The sequence below is a fragment of the Mandrillus leucophaeus genome, unplaced genomic scaffold (genome assembly GCF_000951045.1).
Source record: "Mandrillus leucophaeus isolate KB7577 unplaced genomic scaffold, Mleu.le_1.0 Scaffold388, whole genome shotgun sequence".
NCBI lineage: Eukaryota > Metazoa > Chordata > Mammalia > Primates > Cercopithecidae > Mandrillus > Mandrillus leucophaeus.
Genome location: NW_012104120.1, coordinates 1,570,961 through 1,588,593, shown reverse-complemented (window position 1 = coordinate 1,588,593; position 17,633 = coordinate 1,570,961). Strand labels below are relative to the sequence as shown.

The window sequence follows — 17,633 nt, the reverse complement described above, 5'->3', positions numbered from 1 at the left end:
TTTTCTAGACTCTACTGAAAGCCTTCCTGCATCTGTGACTATCTTCAGCTTGGCTAGCCAGCCTCTCCTGGGGGGTGAATGGCCATTGTCTGGGAAGCTCTGGCTCTCCTCCATCAGCAGGTCAGCCTAGGATTGTTCCCGTGACAATGGCAGAACTGAGAGAGAGGAACTGAGAGACAGAGAGAGAGAGAGAGAGAGAGAGAGAGAGAGTGAAGAGAGGAGAGAGGAGGGTGGGGTGCATAAAGCCTTCAGAACTGGCCTTCTATCATTTCCACATCATTCTGTTGGCCAAGTCAAGCCTAAAGGCCAGCCCCATTTCAAGGAGTAGGAAATAGACTCCTTCTCTTGATGGCAGGAGGATGCAAAGTCGGACTGCAAAGGGTGCAGATCAGGGAGAAGAATTGTGGACATTTTTGCACTTGTCTAACTTAGGATGCTTGAATCAGATCAAAACCTAGATGGGCTCATGTCTTCCTGGACCTGGAACCTTGCTCATTTTGAAGTTCGGGTGATTTATTTATTCACATATTGACTGTTGAGGGCTGTAACGGTGTCTTGTCATAGTTGATGTCAAATCCACAGTTAACGCCCTGATTGGATATTGTAGAGTTTATCTTGCAATTATTTTTTCCTGCCATTTAAAACTTTATTTTCCCAAATGAAAACAATTTTTACCCCCTGATTCCTTAAACAATATATTTTATTGCCAAAATATTTTGAGCAATATATCAAATTCTAAAGAAGCCAGAACCACTGCAATCCCATGACCTGCTGGGTGGTTGCTCTAGACCTGTGGTCCTGGCACCACAAACAGAGACGCAGAGCCATGGGGTGGAGAAGTTGACTGTGCCTTGCACCTCCAACCCCACCACACCCCAGTGGCTGTGCAGCCTGGCTTTTCCAGGCCTCAGCTTCTGCCACTTGAAAAGTGGATGTAACTCCCCCATAGGTGGGGGAGAAGGTGACATGCATCAGTGGGTGCACCCTGCCCAGCTGAGCCCCTGTGTGGGTGGTCTTTCATGCAATGGAAACCCTTGTCTTTGCTAAGTGCTTCACCCCTTCTCAATCCCTGACCAGCGCTCCTTCAGGAGCAGATCCCCAGGACCAGCAGGAGGGCCGGAGGCTCAGCTCTGGATCTGTGTACTCGGCAGCAGATAGCTCATGGCCAACAACTCCTTCTCAAAAGGGTTTTCTGCAAAGAAGGAGCAAGGTAAGCAAAAGAAGGCTGAAGGGCACACCTCAAGGAGGCTTGAGCAGGGAGCTGTGGGTGGCTGGCACAGTGGCTGAAAATGGGCCAGGTCTTCTAGGGCACAACTTCCCTGGGCTGAGGTTTATAGGATTGGACCAACATAAACCTGAAATTTGCAAGTTAGGGCATAGGCATTCACTGTGTGGTCTTGCTGGGGCAGGCTCTGTGGGGGACATTGTGTAGGATGTAGGGTTGAAGACATTGGGTCCCATCCTAGAGGAAGTTTGCAGCCACCCTGCGCAGGGTGGTGGCAGAGCGTGCTATGTGATTCGAGAGCTGACAAGGCAGAATGTGTTTGGAAGGGGCCTTCTGCACAGGTGAAAGGCAGGAGCACAGATCCAGGGCCGCAGGGAGGGCTTCTTTAGGGAGGAGAGAGTCATTCTTCCAGCTGGGTAACCCTAAGCTGACTCCCAGCTGAGTCCTGCTGGCCCTCCCAGCCTCAGCTAGGGAACGCTGTGAAACATCTACCAGGTGCCAGGCACTATTCTAGGCCCCCACCTATGCTGTGAATGAAACAAAGTCCCTTTCATGTGGAGATTACATTCTAGAAGGAGGAGGCAAAAACAGACAAATGCATAAATGTAAAAGAATGCCAGGTAGTGATTTGTGATAAAAACAAAAACAAAAACAAAAAAAACAATGAAGAAAGGAAGAGGATAATAGGGTTAGAGGAAATGTGCCTCTCTGTCTGTCAAAGTTAGTTAAAGCCCCTGGACTGAGCTGAGCTCCAAACAGCCTCAGGATGTCCCTCTTCCTGTTTGGCCTATGGTTCCCATACCCCGGCCCGGCCCCCACTGTCCTCCTAGGCCCTTCTCTGGCTTCCACGAACTTGGTGGAGGGTGTGAAGAGGGCTTCTGAGAGGCCTTGTCCACCTCCTTTGGCTTTTCTTCCTGATCACTCACTAAATATACTTCTGTTGGGAACTCTTGTTGGACACAAGTGACTTCTGGGCTGGAATTTTGGCCTCTTGGGACAAGAGTCCTGCTAGGTACCCTCGAGGGCACTATAGAAGCCCCACCCAACCCTATCACTTGCTGGTTATATGACTCAGATGAACTTCTTAAGCATTTGTTTTTCAAAGGTGAGGAGCCTCAATTTCCTCACCTGTAAAATGGGTTGAGAATATGCCCCCCACAGGGGGATAGCTGGGTCTAGCTAGTGATGGTATTGCAGTATTTTCTGGATCAAGTGTAATACAAGTACACTGAGAACAAGAGCTGCCCACTAAGCTGTTGATTCAACATCTAGAGCTAGAAAACGTTTCAGCTCATCTAAATCTAAGTGTTTTTGTTTTTTAAAAATATTTTTATTGCATTTATATTTATATTATACAATACATTTTATACTTTTTATACATACAAAAGATGGAGTTCTGTGTGAATTATGAAACTTATAATTCGGCCCGGCGCGGTGGCTCAAGCCTGTAATCCCAGCACTTTGGGAGGCTGAGACGGGCGGATCACCTGAGGACAGGAGACAGAGACCATCCTGGCTAACACAGTGAAACCCCGTCTCTACTAAAAAATACAAAAAACTAGCCGGGCGAGGTGGCGGGCGCCTGTAGTCCCGGCTACTCGGGAGGCCGAGGCAGGAGAATGGCGTAAACCCGGGAGGCGGAGCTTGCAGTGAGCTGAGATCCGGCCACTGCACTCCAGCCTGGGCGACAGAGCAAGACTCTGCCTCAAAAAAAAAAAAAAAAAAACAAACAAACAAACAAACAAAAAAAATACAAAAACAGAAACTTAAAATTCACCCCGAACACCCCTGTACCCAACTTAAGAGCCAGAACGTTGCTGATACCCTATACCCACCTGTAAGACTTCTGCTCCAAGATGCACCGTTTAGCTAGGGCCTCAGCCCAGGTCAGCCCCATTTTGGCCTGTTTCCTGCTGGCTCTGGGGAATGTGTGCTGGTGGGGGCTGCAGAGGTGCATCATGGGGGAAGCCCAGACCTAAAGCCTGGAATCTGTCGTCTTCTCTACCATATGTGACTGTTTTCCTCCAGTTTTCCAGGCCAGAGTTCATCCTGTTGGCTGGAGAGGCCCCGACGACACTACATCTGCCGGGATCGGTTGTGGTAACTACTGGGCTAGACTGGGCAGGGATGGAGGGTGGTGAGGGAAGTGGGCAGTTGCGGGAGGCCAATTGTTTCTGAATGGGGTCTCACGTGGGGACACCCCAGTGACATTCAGTTTCCCCCAGACCCCTGCCAGAAACATCACTACCTCCCACTGCTGCTGTTTTCCCTTTGGCCTGTTAAAGGGGCCCCATGTGACTTCCAGCTGAGTCCTGCTGGCCCTCCCAGCCTCAGCTAGGGAATGCTGTGAAACATCTACCAGGTGCCAGGCACTATTCTAGGCCCCCACCTATGCTGTGAATGAAACAAAGTTCTTTTCATGTGGAGATTACATTCTAGAAGGAGGAGGCAAAGACAGTCAAATGCATAAATATAAAAGAATGCAAGGTAGTGATTTGTGATAAAAACAAAAACAAAAACAAAAAACAATGAAGAAAGGAAGAGGATGGAGCATGGCAGGTGGTAGGAGGGAGAGTATGCTCTTTTACATGGGGAAGTGGCTCTGGGGAGGCATCTTGTGAACAAAGCCTGGGTGAAGACAAAGAGTGAGCCATGTGGGCTTTTCAGGAAGGGCAAATACTGTGTGGACTGTCCTTTCCCTACCCCAGAGCCTGAGCATGTCCCCTGCAGAGCCCCATGTGTGGCTGGTCTCACCCTGAGCTCCCCAGGACGTATCTGTCCATGTTCAGGTCCATATCTCTGTTGTCCAGGGCCCAGTTGGGGCCGGGAGCTTCTCAGTCAATGTTGAGTATTTGAATGTGAGCCTTTCCCATCTCCCCAACCCCCAGGGCTGGAAGCGCACACATTGTCAATTTGGCTTTCTGGGCCTCTGTTCAGGGCCTCCTGGAGGCAGAGCTAGAGTGGGGCGGGGCTAGACGCTCTCTCCTCCCAGGCTCCTGCATCACCTACCACTTGTCCTTCCTGCACTGAAGAGCACCAATGAGCCCACCTCTGGCTCACTCCAGCAAAATCCCATTGAATCCCAGCTTCCATATACTCCCCTGTCAAGGGAATGTCTGTTTCAGTGCACTGACATCATTCCCTCTACACCTGAGTCCTGAAAGTGTTGAAACAAACTGGTCAGTGCAAGTGGGATGCCCACCTAACCCGGGCCTCCAATTCCTATGCAATGACCAACTGCATCAATTCATGTAGCACACGCTGACTGGGCACCCACTGTGTGCCTGGTCCCTCTGCACTGGCACAAAAAGTATGAAGTGGGATGATAACTTTTACACCCCAAGTATGCAAGATTGAGTTACCCAAAGCATGAAAATGCTAAACTTAAGGAGACTGGTGTGTGAGGGGCTGGGGGTGTCAGGGTGGCTCACTCTGGAGGTCTACAACTTTCTGAAGACACTTCCTGTATGGGACTTGCAAGTCAGAGGGCCATGGCCTCCTCAGGCCAGTCCCACCTCTGCCCATCCCCTTCAAATCACCAGCCCTCAGCTGAGGGGAAGAAAGGAAAATTCACCCAGGAACCCCTTCCTGACATCCCTGTGGTCACATGGTTTACGTGACTGGAGACTCCTCTACCCACCAGGTAGATGGGCCAGAACTGCTGTGATGGGGGCCAGCTTCCCCTGCTCTGCAGGGACGCTTGTGCAGTGCTTAGGTACCAAGATTCCAGGTGATGGAAACGGTGCTATTGTCCCAGTTCTGTCCGGGGCGAGCATCTTGACCTACACACCAGGTCTAGGAGCCTAGTTATAATCCTCAGAGGGGATCTTGAACCCTAGCCTCTAGAAAGATGCCAGAAAGGCATGAGGGTGACCGAGGGCTCCCTCAATAAAAGCCTTTTTGGACCTCTGTCCCTTACCTGGGAAAGGGGAGGCCCCATTCCCAGGGTTTCCTATGTCACTCGGTCTGTTTGTCTGACTTGGACTGGAGCATTTGCCCCTGTTGCTTTAGCCCCTCCTTTCCTGTCCCCATGGTCCTCAGTCAGTGTAGCTCCCTATGTCTCCCTGTAAGTGTTGTTCTTCATACACACACCCTTTCCTTCTGCTTCCCTATGGGTGTTGGGAACAAAACAGATTCCCCTCACAGCATGACTGTCCCATGGGAAACACTGGCAAATAGGCTCACTGAAACGTGAAAAGGCAGCATCCTGTGCTCAAAAGCAGCCACCAGAGGAGCTGAAATATAAAACATTTTCTTTTTTCTCCATGTGTACTTTCTCTGTCTCAGCATGTCATGGTGTTTTTATTTTTTATTTGCTGTTTAATGTCACATTCTCTTGGGCATAGGGATATTCACGAGGTGGACAGAGATCCTTGCAGGTACCTGGGACCCTGCTCTGTGACTTTGTCACGCCAGTTGCTGGATCCATGCACCATGCCCCACGCAGGGTGAAAAAGCCCAAGCTCCCTTCCCATGACTCTGCTGCCCCCGTCCAGACAATCAGTGGTCCCCCAAGGGGTTATACCCTTTGTATGGAGATGCATTTGGTACCTGGCTTGGGAGCTGGGTGGGTGAGAGGCTTCTCCCTGCTGAATCGCCCATAGAAAGAGCTTTGATGCTGGTGGGGACAGCCACTGTCATGGTTGCTCTGACATGCCTTGGGTGCATGTGCCTACTTGGGACCTTTCCTCCACCAGCCCCTGAGGAGGGCATCACTAGGGGGCAGTGAGAGCCATGGCTGCCCTCAGTGGAGGGCAGCAGAGGTCACTGTGCGGGGAGGACGAAGGGGCAGGGGAGGCTGGGCCAGGCCTGGGGATTCAGAGAGCAGAGGAGTTGGCAGCCAGGACCCTCCAAGGAGGAGGGGAGGCAGGACTGCTGAAAGTCGAAGCTTTGTATACACGCTCATTGTCCAGGGGACTTCACTTAGAAAACACACATTCCAAGACACAGCTATTAAGAGTGCCCAGAGGGCAGCTTCAGAGCACTGGACCCAAGCAGGGGCCCATCACTGGCGGGCATACGATTCATCACTGAGGGCCTGGGCAGCCCTCTCAGGAAGCAGCTGGGATTTCTGCAAGGGAAAGAAGCGGGTCAGATCTGCCTCCCAGCCTTCCTGGCCCTCGCAGAATCAACTTGGGAAGCTTTACAAGATATTGATTTCCCAGGCCTTGTGCCAGACTGACAGAATCATCTTGGGGGTGGTCCCCTCACCTCTCAGGTGACTCAGGTGTGCAGCAAGTGTGGGAACCGAGGTGGCGTGGAGTGTGCCTGTGTGATCAGCCCTGCCCAGCAACTTGTGGGAAACCCCCTCCCACAGGGTCCTCAGAGCTGTTCTGGCCCTTGGAGTGCGTAGGCTGCCCCTGGGTGCCAGGAGGGTCAGGGTGTGACCACAGGCATGGTCTCGATGGCACTAAGGCCACATATGCTAGTGTCTCTCCATGACTGCCTTCTAAAGAGAACTTCCCGGGGGAGGTCCAGGCTGGGATTTGGGACATGGGGATACTAAGGAAGAGCCACAGACAAGGGCTTCAGAGCCTGACCAGACAGACCCATAGGAGTTTGCCACGTGGGGAGGGAGTGGAAGAGCCCTGGGGGCAGTGGGTATTATATGTGCAAAGACACAGGCAGAATGGCCCAGGCGGCTGCCTGGTCATGAACTGTCCAGGAGGCTGAACCGAGGCGACAGTGGTCTGGGTGGAGCTGTGGTGGGAGATGAAGAAGCAGAAGGCAGACTCTGGAGGCTCTTTGGCTCTGCGGACCCATTTCTAGAGTCTAGGTAATCCCTTTGCTCCAACTCTGTCTCTTCATTGGATATGCACCCACCCAAATTCTCTCTGAAGTTTAGAATTAATTAACCTGTGCTCTGCTGGAGCCTGGGGAGACAGTGTCAGATCGACAGAATGATCCAAGGCCATACGATTCATTGATGAGGGCCCTGGGTGACCTTCTTAGGAAGCAGAACCCAAGGGGCAGCTGGGATTTCTGCAGGGGAAAGACATCAGTCAGACGGGCCTCCCAGCTTTCCTGGCCCCTGCTGCGCCTGGCAGAAGGCTCAGATTTGAGTTCAATTCCTGCTTTACAAACTTTGCAAACCCTGGGCAAGACTCTTACCATTTCTGAGCCTCGGTTTCTCATCTGCTGCATAGGAACTGTAAATATACTCATCTCTTAGAGTTGTTTGTCAATTAAGTGAAACAATGTGTGTAAAGTGCTTAGTACAGTAACCAGCACACACTAAAGGCTCAATGACTTATAATTACAGTATAATTGATACTATTGTTGTTTTCAGACCAAAAAAGGGAAATCCTATTTGGCTCTCAGGGACCTCTGTGTGGTCCTGCTGAACGGGCAGCGCCTGGAGGTAAAATGTGATGTCGAGTCAACAGTGGGAGCTGTCTTCAATGCCGTAACGTCCTTTGCCAAGCTTGAGGAACTCACCTACTTTGGCTTGGCATATGTGAAAGGTAAGCATCTCGTGGGCAACTCCCAGCTGGCCTGGTGCCTCTAGTAACTCGGGTGTCTGGGTTCCTGAGCTCTGTTTCTTCTGGGAAAACTGTTTGAGACTTGGGTGCCTCCCTTTGTATACCTAGACATTAGTCAGCATGATGAGGGCTTCAAGTATTCACGGATAAAGCATCAAGCAAGTGCAGAAGATTGTCAGGGAATAATGAGTGTAAGATGTGGGTTTCTGTGGCTTGCTGGATCTGGTTGATTGATCTCAGGGCACTGAAGTTAGACAAACAAGCAAATGTTAAAAGCATTCCCATCTAATGATGCAGGACTAATGGGGACTCAGTACCCTGACCCTAGGAGCCTAATTAAGATTCCATTCTAAATATCCAAGAAAAAGGGTTTCTATACCCTTTTCCCTCTCTGACCTTCCATTAGAGACTCTTTATTTCTGCTGTCAACCTAAAATAACAGTGGAGAGAGATAGGCTCTCCAAATAATGAGTTTATTTGGGAATTAGCAGGAAATTGCAATCTAGGATCCACATGCCATAGTGAACTATAGATGCATCTAAGGAGGTTGGGCAAGGGTAAGCCTTTATAGACACAAGAGAGAAGTACATGCGAGTTGTTTTGAAACTAGAAGATGATCGGTTCCAAGGGCTTATTGCAGGAGTTGACGTCAGTTCATTAGTGAAAACAGTGTCAGGCAAGTGTTCTTGTGTGAGTGGTGAGCTGTGCTTGTGTAGCCTGGCTGTCCTTGTGCTGCTGTCTGTCGTCGTGTGACTCATGTAGCAAGCTGTGGTTTGGAAAAAAATTTCTATGGTATTTTTCATTATAGGTATAGAGCATGAGTGACCCCCCTCACGGCCTCCCAGCTCCGTTTAAGTAGGGTTAAATATAAGTGACTTATTTTGGTATTGATAATGTTTACATTTCTCCTATCAAGTTATTGTTCTGAAAGCATCACTACCGGATCATCCTGTGATTAGGTTTTGATTATTCCTCGGTGCTGGGATGGACCTTTCCTGGTCGTTCTAGTCTCATGTTGAAGGGAAATGACCAGCAAGTAGGAGTTGATGTCAAAACCTCTTTCAGCTTCATTTAAGCAACATGGAGGTTTGGAAGGAGTGGCTCTGAGGCTAAGTCTTTCTGGAGTTCATTGTTCTGTTTCCTAGGTGTTGGTGGTCATTTCGAAGTACTAGACCATCAATGGGCATTTTGGTGAACTCTCTGTGTAGCTCGCACATCAGGCGGGAGACTTGTTCCTAGAATTTTACATCGTGTTGTCCAGTTTCAGTTTATAGGGCTTTAGGAACAGAGCAGTTCTTGTTCTTAGTTCTCCAGATACTGGAGGAAACAAGAAGAATTCAAGGTCCAGTTCAGTCTCCAGGTAGATTAGAAACACACAAAAGCAATGAACAGGACTACAGTCAGATAACAGGTGTAATACAGTTTTCACCTTCCTTCAGAAGCATAATTTCTTATCTACAGTTACCCCCATTTTTACTAAAGATAATCACAATAAGACAAATTTGCTTGCTAAGTAAGTTTAGCCTCATCAAGTTTAGCCTGAGTATTTACGTAAGTGTATCAAGAATAGTGATTGACCACGCAGGCTCCTTTGAAGCTTGTTCTGCTAGAACTTTTGATAAGAATCTCAGCCTGGACTTTTAAAAGTCTCACAAGGCTAGGAGGCCAAATCAAGACAAACCTCAGTTTGGCTGAGGTAACTTTATGTGCATTTTCAAATATGACATCCAAGTCAAAGCCTTAGTAATATAACCAATTTTAAATATTGTATCCTGTTATAAAGAGAGCATATTTTTATTGAACTTATATAAATAACTATATTATCATAAAAATAAGAATACTTATGGTTAGTTTTAGAATTCTGGTTGGATTAGGTAGGGAGAGAAAGCAAATATTTTAATTTTGTTCACAAAAGTGCACTTTATTATATTGTTGTAAACTATAGATAACGTACAAGGAAAAAGTTTCCTTAAATCTAGAAAACAAAACATTTAAAGAACCAGTGAAATTTCAAGTAAAAATTATAAAAACCCATTATTCTTTTTCATCTATTCATTCAGCCTCATGTAATTAATTCTTGTTCTGCTTGATCTTGGTTAGCAGTTTCACAAACTTAGTTTCTTTAGTGTCCCGGACATTTTTCCTTAGTCCAATGGTTTTATCTTGAAGTTATCAAAAACCTGTAACTTGTCAGAATTCTTTCCATCCTTTCTGTGAACCTCCTTGAAGAAAAAGCAATTTTTGGACTGTAGCTGATTGCAAGGGCGTTTAGAAAAGTATCAACACCATAATATTCCATGGATGACAAGGACTTAGAATGGTCATGGTTACAAATCTGAGGAGATTTTATTATAACCAGCAATTGACAGAGAAATTTGGTTATGGCATATATCATTTTAACATAATAACCAAATATTATACTAAGCCATACGGGAGTTCCAGCAATTTTGTACAATTTTAGGAACATTTATATCAAAACTATATTTGTAGATATAACTTAAAGTTTTCTTACCACTTGTTATTGGACAATGTTTCCCATGCATTTTAAAATATTGAATAAACCCAATTAGTTTAATATCTCTTTTACAAGGTGAGGAACATATCCTTTGTTGCTTTCAAGGGTCCAGCTGGAAAACCCAAAGTAAATTCAAGGTCAAAAAGACTCAATTTAGAATTTGATTTTGGGAAGGTGTCAAAGCTGTCAAAAGGTTTAAAACTCTTGATCAAAATAGAATCACAGGTCACTGTGAAATAATTGCCATTCATATAACCAGAGTGATAATTAAAAGGCTTCAAAAGGCAAATACATAATGGTCAAAACTTAGCTCTTTTAATATTGAGAAGACTCACTTTTTTAACTAATCAAAGACCTAATAAAACACAGCAGAGAGCACAAGAAACTATTTTGATAAAACATAAAATCTTTTTTTTCTAGGCCAATTACTAAAAAGTTAAGGAAAAACATCTTATATTAATATTAACAGCAGAGGCTAATACTGCAATATAACTTTATTTTATTAACAGAGAAGACAAAATAATAGTTTTTCACAAGTATGCTTTTGATATTAAGGCTCAAGTTTTAGAAAAACATAAATAAAGAATTTTCTTCTAATTTTAATTACCTTGATCACACAAAAATTTCTTTCATAATATTCATCTTCCATAAACCTTTTGCAATTTTCTCAAACTACTTATAATGTTCTTGTTCAGTTTTATTAATATCACTTTTTTCTTTATTCGTTTTGAAGCAATCCTTAACTAACCTCCAACTAGAGAAAATTACTTTTTTAAAAAACAACAAATAAAAACACATTCTCATATCTTCCTTATAACTTTTCTCACCCAAACATATCTTACTTTTTTGTACACTTTGTATACAGAATTATGCATAGTAATTGAAATTTAAAAACTCTTGGTAACTTTAATTTCTATTGAAAACCAGAAAACTAGAAAGTAAGCAATCATAAACTGCCTTTTACAAATTTGTGAAAACATTATTTTATAACATCTAGAAATATATGCTCCCTCATAGCACATTTTTTCAGTGTAGCACACAGCATTTTAATTAACAGACCCAAATATCTTTGTTCTTCTGCAGTGAGCAGACAAAAGTTTATAAGCTTAAACTTATGTTCAACAACTAATGTTTCAGCATTATATCTTTGGAAATGGTCTATTACATGAATATTCATCATTTCATTCAACGTACTATAACTTTAAGGTTTTAAGTAACCAAAAAGATTTTGTAAACCATTTTAGGTAAATGTATCTTATAAAACATAATCATTGTTGTAAAGCTTACTTATATTCTATTTTACTTACATTTACATTTATCAATTCACTTGGTTTTAACAATTATGTTTGAATTGTTTATGAAAACTCCATTAGACATTAAACAAATGTAGTCATTATCTTAAGTTATTTTTCTTGTTTAGTAAATCAGGCAAGTATTAAAAAATACCACAGAAACAGAGGACCTAAAAGTTAAAACATACGGCTTTTTTTTAACTCTCTTTTCTCATTGTCACATTTGTCACACATCAAGCAATTTATTTTTACTGTGTGTTTCATTCTTAGGTTACATTTATAATTTTACCATCTTAAACATACTTACACTTTTGCTCAATAAATCCAGATAGAAGTGATACGTCTGTATTATGTTTAGTGTTGACAAGTCTCCACACATGCCTGTTTTAGTTGAACCAAAAAACTTAAACTAGCTTCTATGTTTACCAAAAATTATACCAGATCACCTGAACTCGAAAAACATTTAGGTTAGTTCTGTTTTTCTGAGAAAATAGTTAATTTATAAAAGTGTGTGTTTTCTTCCGTCAAGCCAGATCTCACATGTCCCAATAGGACAGTTGTCAGGATGAGAACTGTCTAAAAAATACTTTTAAATATAAAAGTCCAAATATCCAAAGGTATAGCCACTTCAATTGTGACTCAAAGCCAGTAGCCTTTTATGGCTTAACCATGGATGCAAGAGGCTTCCACAAAAAGAGTGTGAAAACTGCAGTACCCCCATCGAGATCCAACATTTCTCCCAAAGATATAAAACAAAGGCCCTCCTTGTTAACAAGGTAGTGGAGGTTGAAACAATTGAGACAAATTCCCCTGGGAGCTGGCATTCTGAGACAAGGAGACGCTTCGTGTTTCAGACTCCCAGTCAGCTGGCTAGCCATCTGATGCAAACCTGACAATCTCTCCACGGCCCGGCTGGTGGAGACCAGAGAAGATACCCTCACTGGCTACAGAGCTCTTGAGACATAAAACAAGATGAAAGGAGAGTCTTATTGTAACTTTTATCCTTGTGGTAAATCACACAGAAGACGGAGATTAAGAAAAAAAAAAAGAGCTATTTCTGTTAGAACCTAGAACCAAATTCACAAAAGTCACAATTCAGAGAACATTCTTACAAATGTTTTTCTCCTGCCAATTCAAATTTAGAAAAGAAGGGACAAGAAAAAATGTTTACCCTCTTCTCTTAGCCAGGCACTACCCATAGATATTTGGGAAAGCTGGCTTTGGAAAGAATCCCCACGTTTTGCAGACTTTTGTCAGGCCTCTCGGCATCTCATCCATAGGCTGGAGTGACTGGAGTGTCCAGCCTGTTAGGGTGCCATCCTCATTGCCAGAAACTGTAAGGATGGAAAATTACCACTTCTATCCTTTATCCTCACAGGCTCCAGCTGTGTCTGAGAAGTAAACTAACATAAGAAAGATCAACAGGAGAAAAGCATAATAAATGTTTTATGTGGTATGGGAGCCCCTATAAGAAGAAGAAGACTCCAACAAATTAGTTACTGGGTTGGACAAAGAACAGTTAATTGTGAAAATGGGACTAAATTATGAGAAGGCTTAAAAGATCAGAGTTATTCCAACAAGGTCTGTGTGGTATTTTGTCTAAACTTCTTGTCCTTGAAGATAAGGATGTTGCCTTTCCTTCCAGGAGAGGGAGGATGACTATCACATGGGAATTTCATCTTCTTTAAGAAATAACACAAAGGTCAAAGTGGCCAATTTGCACCTGCTCTTAAAAGTGCACTTAAAAGTGTCTTTAACTTAAATAGCTGATAGGCCCAAATGGCAGAGTTTAACTTCTTTATTCTACCCAACTAGAACTTCCCTAGAAGATTCACATATTAAAAGATGACTTGGTGGTCATGGAGAGAAGAATTGGGTTAGTAGTTGAGCAATTTGGAAAAAAGGAATTCAGCTAGAGGAAGACAAAGAGGAGGAGGAATTGTAGATGGGGAGGGAAGGTTCTGGAGAGAAATGAGTCTCAGCTAGCTTTGAGATATTTGCATTAAGGCATTTTTGAGTCCTGAATGCGTTTTGAAGCCTCAAGATGCCAATTGAAATACGTGCCCCATGCAAACTGACCTTATAGCTGCAGTCTTCTCATTTTAATTCTAAGGAAGAAACAAGCTTGGGCAGTTCAAATGATCTCCATCTGGCCACTGGAGTTCTAAATTATCTTTGGTATAATTTGCCCGTAAGCTTAAAAATTCATGGGGTGAATTATGTTTGAAAAGTCTATGTGATGCCAATTTAAATTCTGTGCACAAACAACCGACTCACCAGAAAGGATGCTAAATCCCCTACAAAAGTGAAACCAAAAGAATACTCAGAAGAAGGACCTTGTCCTTCACACCTATAAAACCAGATCTTAAATCAAGTCAAAGCTCAGCCAAAATGAGGGTGCTCAAATCCAAGACAGAACTTAGCACCAGCAGAAAGATGATTCCTAGAAGCAGAGAACACAATGGACTCCAGTGCGCACTGCACGTGGTTCTGCGGTCACTGATATGGAAAAAGGCTTGTCCTTTTTGGATCCCACATCTCTGACACCAGGTTTTGCCAACCTAAAATAACAACAAAGAGAGACAGGCTTTCCAAAGAAAGAGTTTATTCAGGAATTAGCAGGAGATTGCAATCCGGGATATGCATGTTTTAGAGGACTACAGGTGCGTTCCAGGAGGCTGGGGGAAGGGGAAGCTTTTAAAGACAAAAGAGAGAAGTACATGTGAGTTGTTTTGAAACAAAAAGATGATTGATTCCAGGGGCTTATTGCAGGAGTTGACATCAGTTCATCGGTGAAGACAAAGTGTCGGGCAAGTGTTCTTGTGTGAATGGCTAGATGTCCTCGTGCAGCTGGCTGTCCTTGTGCTGCTGGCTATCCTTGTGTGACTCATGTAGCAAGCGGTAGTATGGAAAACATTTCCTGTGGTGTTTTTCGGTATAGGCATACGCATGAGTGCCCCTCCCTCATGGCCTTTTGGCTGCACTTTATTAGGGTTAGACATAAGTGACCTCATTTTGGTATTGATAACTTTCACACCATTACTGTAAATATCATGTTGCCACAGCTGGATCTCTTTAACCGCTGTGTGGAGGCTGAGCTGGCATCACACTGGCCTTCTGGCAAAATCCTCTCTCTCCCAGCCCAGCTGGCTTAGGTGTCATATCTCAGTGTTCCTCTATTTTCCCATTTGCAGTAGGAGAAGCTCACGAGCTTGTATGATTCTTCTTTGTACCAAGCAGGGCTGGTGACAGCATGTTCTTATCCCCATAGTTCTCAGACCTTATGAAGATCTCTCTCCCAAATAAGAACAACTGTTACATACTTTGATGTGATCAACTGATATTTGCTTGACCTTCCGTAAAGTGTGAATACAGGTGTCTTTAAGAATTGTATTGTTACTGATCTATAATATACAATCTAATCCAGGGTGCTTGCATTGTGAGTGCACCTGCACTCACAAATCCACTTATATCCTACCTGCCTACTCCCAATCAGGTGGCCATCCTGAGCCCCTCCCATGTGGACAATTCTACACCTGCCTAGCTAGGGTCATCTTGGGGAAATCACTCAAAAGTGACTACCTCTAGGGTTTGGATATAGATCAACTTGGGAGGGTTCACCAACCAACCTTTGGTGGGGAACTGCCTATCCCTTGGGGAGAATTCATCCTAAGGGAAGGGTGAATCCAGTGTGGGGCATCAGATTCAGCAGCAAGGGCAGAGGCAGGTGGCAGAGGTGATGGAGGTGTGAGTGCAGTGTGGTGACTGCTATTTAAACCCTGGACACCCCCTCCCCACCCCAGCATGCATATGCATTGGGAGAGGAGATTGGTCACCAGTTTAAAAGTTCTGCCTTCCAAAACTGTCAGGACTTCTGTGCCCAGGCAAGCTGCTAGAGAATGCTTTGGGCTGAAAGGGTGGACCACTGAGAAGGAGGAGCCACTTTGAGTGTGTGGTAGAACAGGACAGGGGCAGACCTGCAGCAGTCCCCAGGAGTGGCCGGGGGCACTGGAGGGGTTGAGTTTTGCTGTGAAGAGAGCAGAGGGGTGAGGGAGGGGCCTTCAGCAGCTGAGGCTGATTCAGCCTCCCTCCCAGAGGTACTGGAGGACACACTTGCCAGGATTTGAAGTCCCGAGCTTGGGTTGGTAGAATTTTCAATCTGGAACCACTTGGGTCAAAGGGCAAATTGACTCCACTTACACCATGTCTTAGGCAGCTCAGGCCGCTCTAACAAAATACCACAGAGCGGGTGGCTCAAAAATAGATACTCCTTTCTCACAGGTCTGGAGGTTGGAAAGTCTGAGAACACAGTTCCAGCTGATTTGGTTCCTGGTGGGGTCCTCTTTCTGGCTTTCAGAGGCCTCCTTTTCACAGTGTCCTCACATGGCTGAGAGAGGAAGCTCTAGTGTCTTCCTCCTCTTATAAGGACGCTGATCTCATCATGGGGGCCCCACCCTCATGATCTCATCTAAACATAGTTACCTTCTAAAGACCCCACCTCCTAATGCCATCAGATTGGGTGTTAGGGCTTCAACATATGGATTTTGGGAGGACTCACGTATTTGGACCATAGGATTCCATGGCTGGGGAGGAGCGGGGTGGTCCAGCTGAGGTGGAGGGTTCTGGCACATTGCACAAACTTAGTGAAACTCCTTTTGTTGGTTTTCCATTTTATACCTATGAGATGATAGCTGAAGGCAGATATTAAGCAACAGCTTGTAAGATAAGATAACTAATGCTATTTTCTCCTCTCAGTGCTGAGTTTTCCTTACTTGATCCTCTCCTCTTTGTCTGCTCCTTCTTAACACCTCACAACCCCAACAAAGATTCCTCGGTACCAGGTGCTCAAAGACTTACCTCCCACTCCTGCACTCACCCTGCGTGACCCTCTGGGTAGGGCTTAGGGTTGTGAGTCTGAGGAATAGTGCATTCCCTACTGCTTCTCCCTCCACACATGCTCTATTTCCATTTCAGGCAAAGAGTTCTTTTTCCTGGACAGTGAAACCAGATTGTGCAAAATAGCTCCTGAAGGCTGGAGAGAGCAACCTCAGAAGACCTCCACGAATACCTTCACACTCTTCCTGAGGATAAAGTTCTTTGTCAGCCACTATGGGATGCTCCAGTGAGTGCTGCAAATGTGTTCATTTGTTCCTTAAGGAATTTATGTATGTCCAGGCTGATGGAGAGGTAATGGATCGACAAATGCTTTGCAAACTGTAAATTACATACAAATAACAATAGCTATTGTGGTTGGTTTTCTGTTGATTGGATTCTGATCAAGGTAGAACAAAGGGGAAAAATCAGTTTTGTTTTGTTTTTTTCGTGCAGGCCCTGGTCAAAATGAGAATATGACCTTTTGTTTCGGACATACTCCACTCAAGGTCAAAATTCTCTGTCTGTGACCCCAAAATGCCCCCTCACCCCCAACACACAACTCAGCAGCCCAGTCATGAGGGTTAGAGGACAGAGACATGAGTTTGTGGTTTGATCACTGCTTCTTTATTTCTTTGTTTATTAGAAACACTACCGAACTGATTATTAGCTTCCTCACTGAAACCAGAGCAAGAAACACCTCTGTAAGTTTGTGTGAAGTGAGTGATCCTGAACTAGGGGCAGGAGACATGGCGTAAATGGAGGAGAGCACACTTGTCTTGCTGGCATTGCCTCTGAATTCTATTGAGTTGCATCTCATCTTCCCTACTTTCCCAACTTCCCACAGTGAGAAAACCCACTGGTGCTAATGTTCTCCCTTTCCCTTAGCAACCCAACCTTCTTTATTGCTACTTCTTTCCCAGGCACAGCCTGACAAGGCACCAGTTTTACCTGCAGCTTCGGAAAGATATCCTGGAGGAGAGGCTCTACTGCAATGAAGAGATGCTGCTGCAGCTGGGGGTCCTTGCCTTGCAGGCTGAGTTTGGCAATTACCCTAAGGAGGTAGGGGTGAACACCTGGGGCCTTTGTGTGGCATCACTGGAAAAACAGTTACAGGATGAGGGCATGTGTTAGTAATGTGGAGACTCTGCTTTGAATATTGTTACCATCTACCAGTTACATTGGAGTAAACTACAGTTATCCATCCATCCATCCATCCATCCATCCATCCATCCATCCATCCATCC

The 17,633-nt window shown here is 44.9% G+C and overlaps 1 protein-coding gene across 1 annotated transcript in view; it reads left to right on the top strand.

Annotated features, from left to right (window-relative positions):
- The window catches only part of FRMPD2 (FERM and PDZ domain containing 2), a 132,924-nt gene that overhangs the window by 36,161 nt on the left and 79,130 nt on the right, over positions 1-17,633 (top strand). The window contains exons 8-12 of the mRNA XM_011990937.1: positions 1,078-1,210; positions 3,254-3,325; positions 7,515-7,689; positions 16,489-16,636; positions 17,310-17,448. Coding sequence (XP_011846327.1) covers positions 1,078-1,210; positions 3,254-3,325; positions 7,515-7,689; positions 16,489-16,636; positions 17,310-17,448 — 667 coding nt within the window. The remainder of the gene's footprint in view (positions 1-1,077; positions 1,211-3,253; positions 3,326-7,514; positions 7,690-16,488; positions 16,637-17,309; positions 17,449-17,633) is intronic.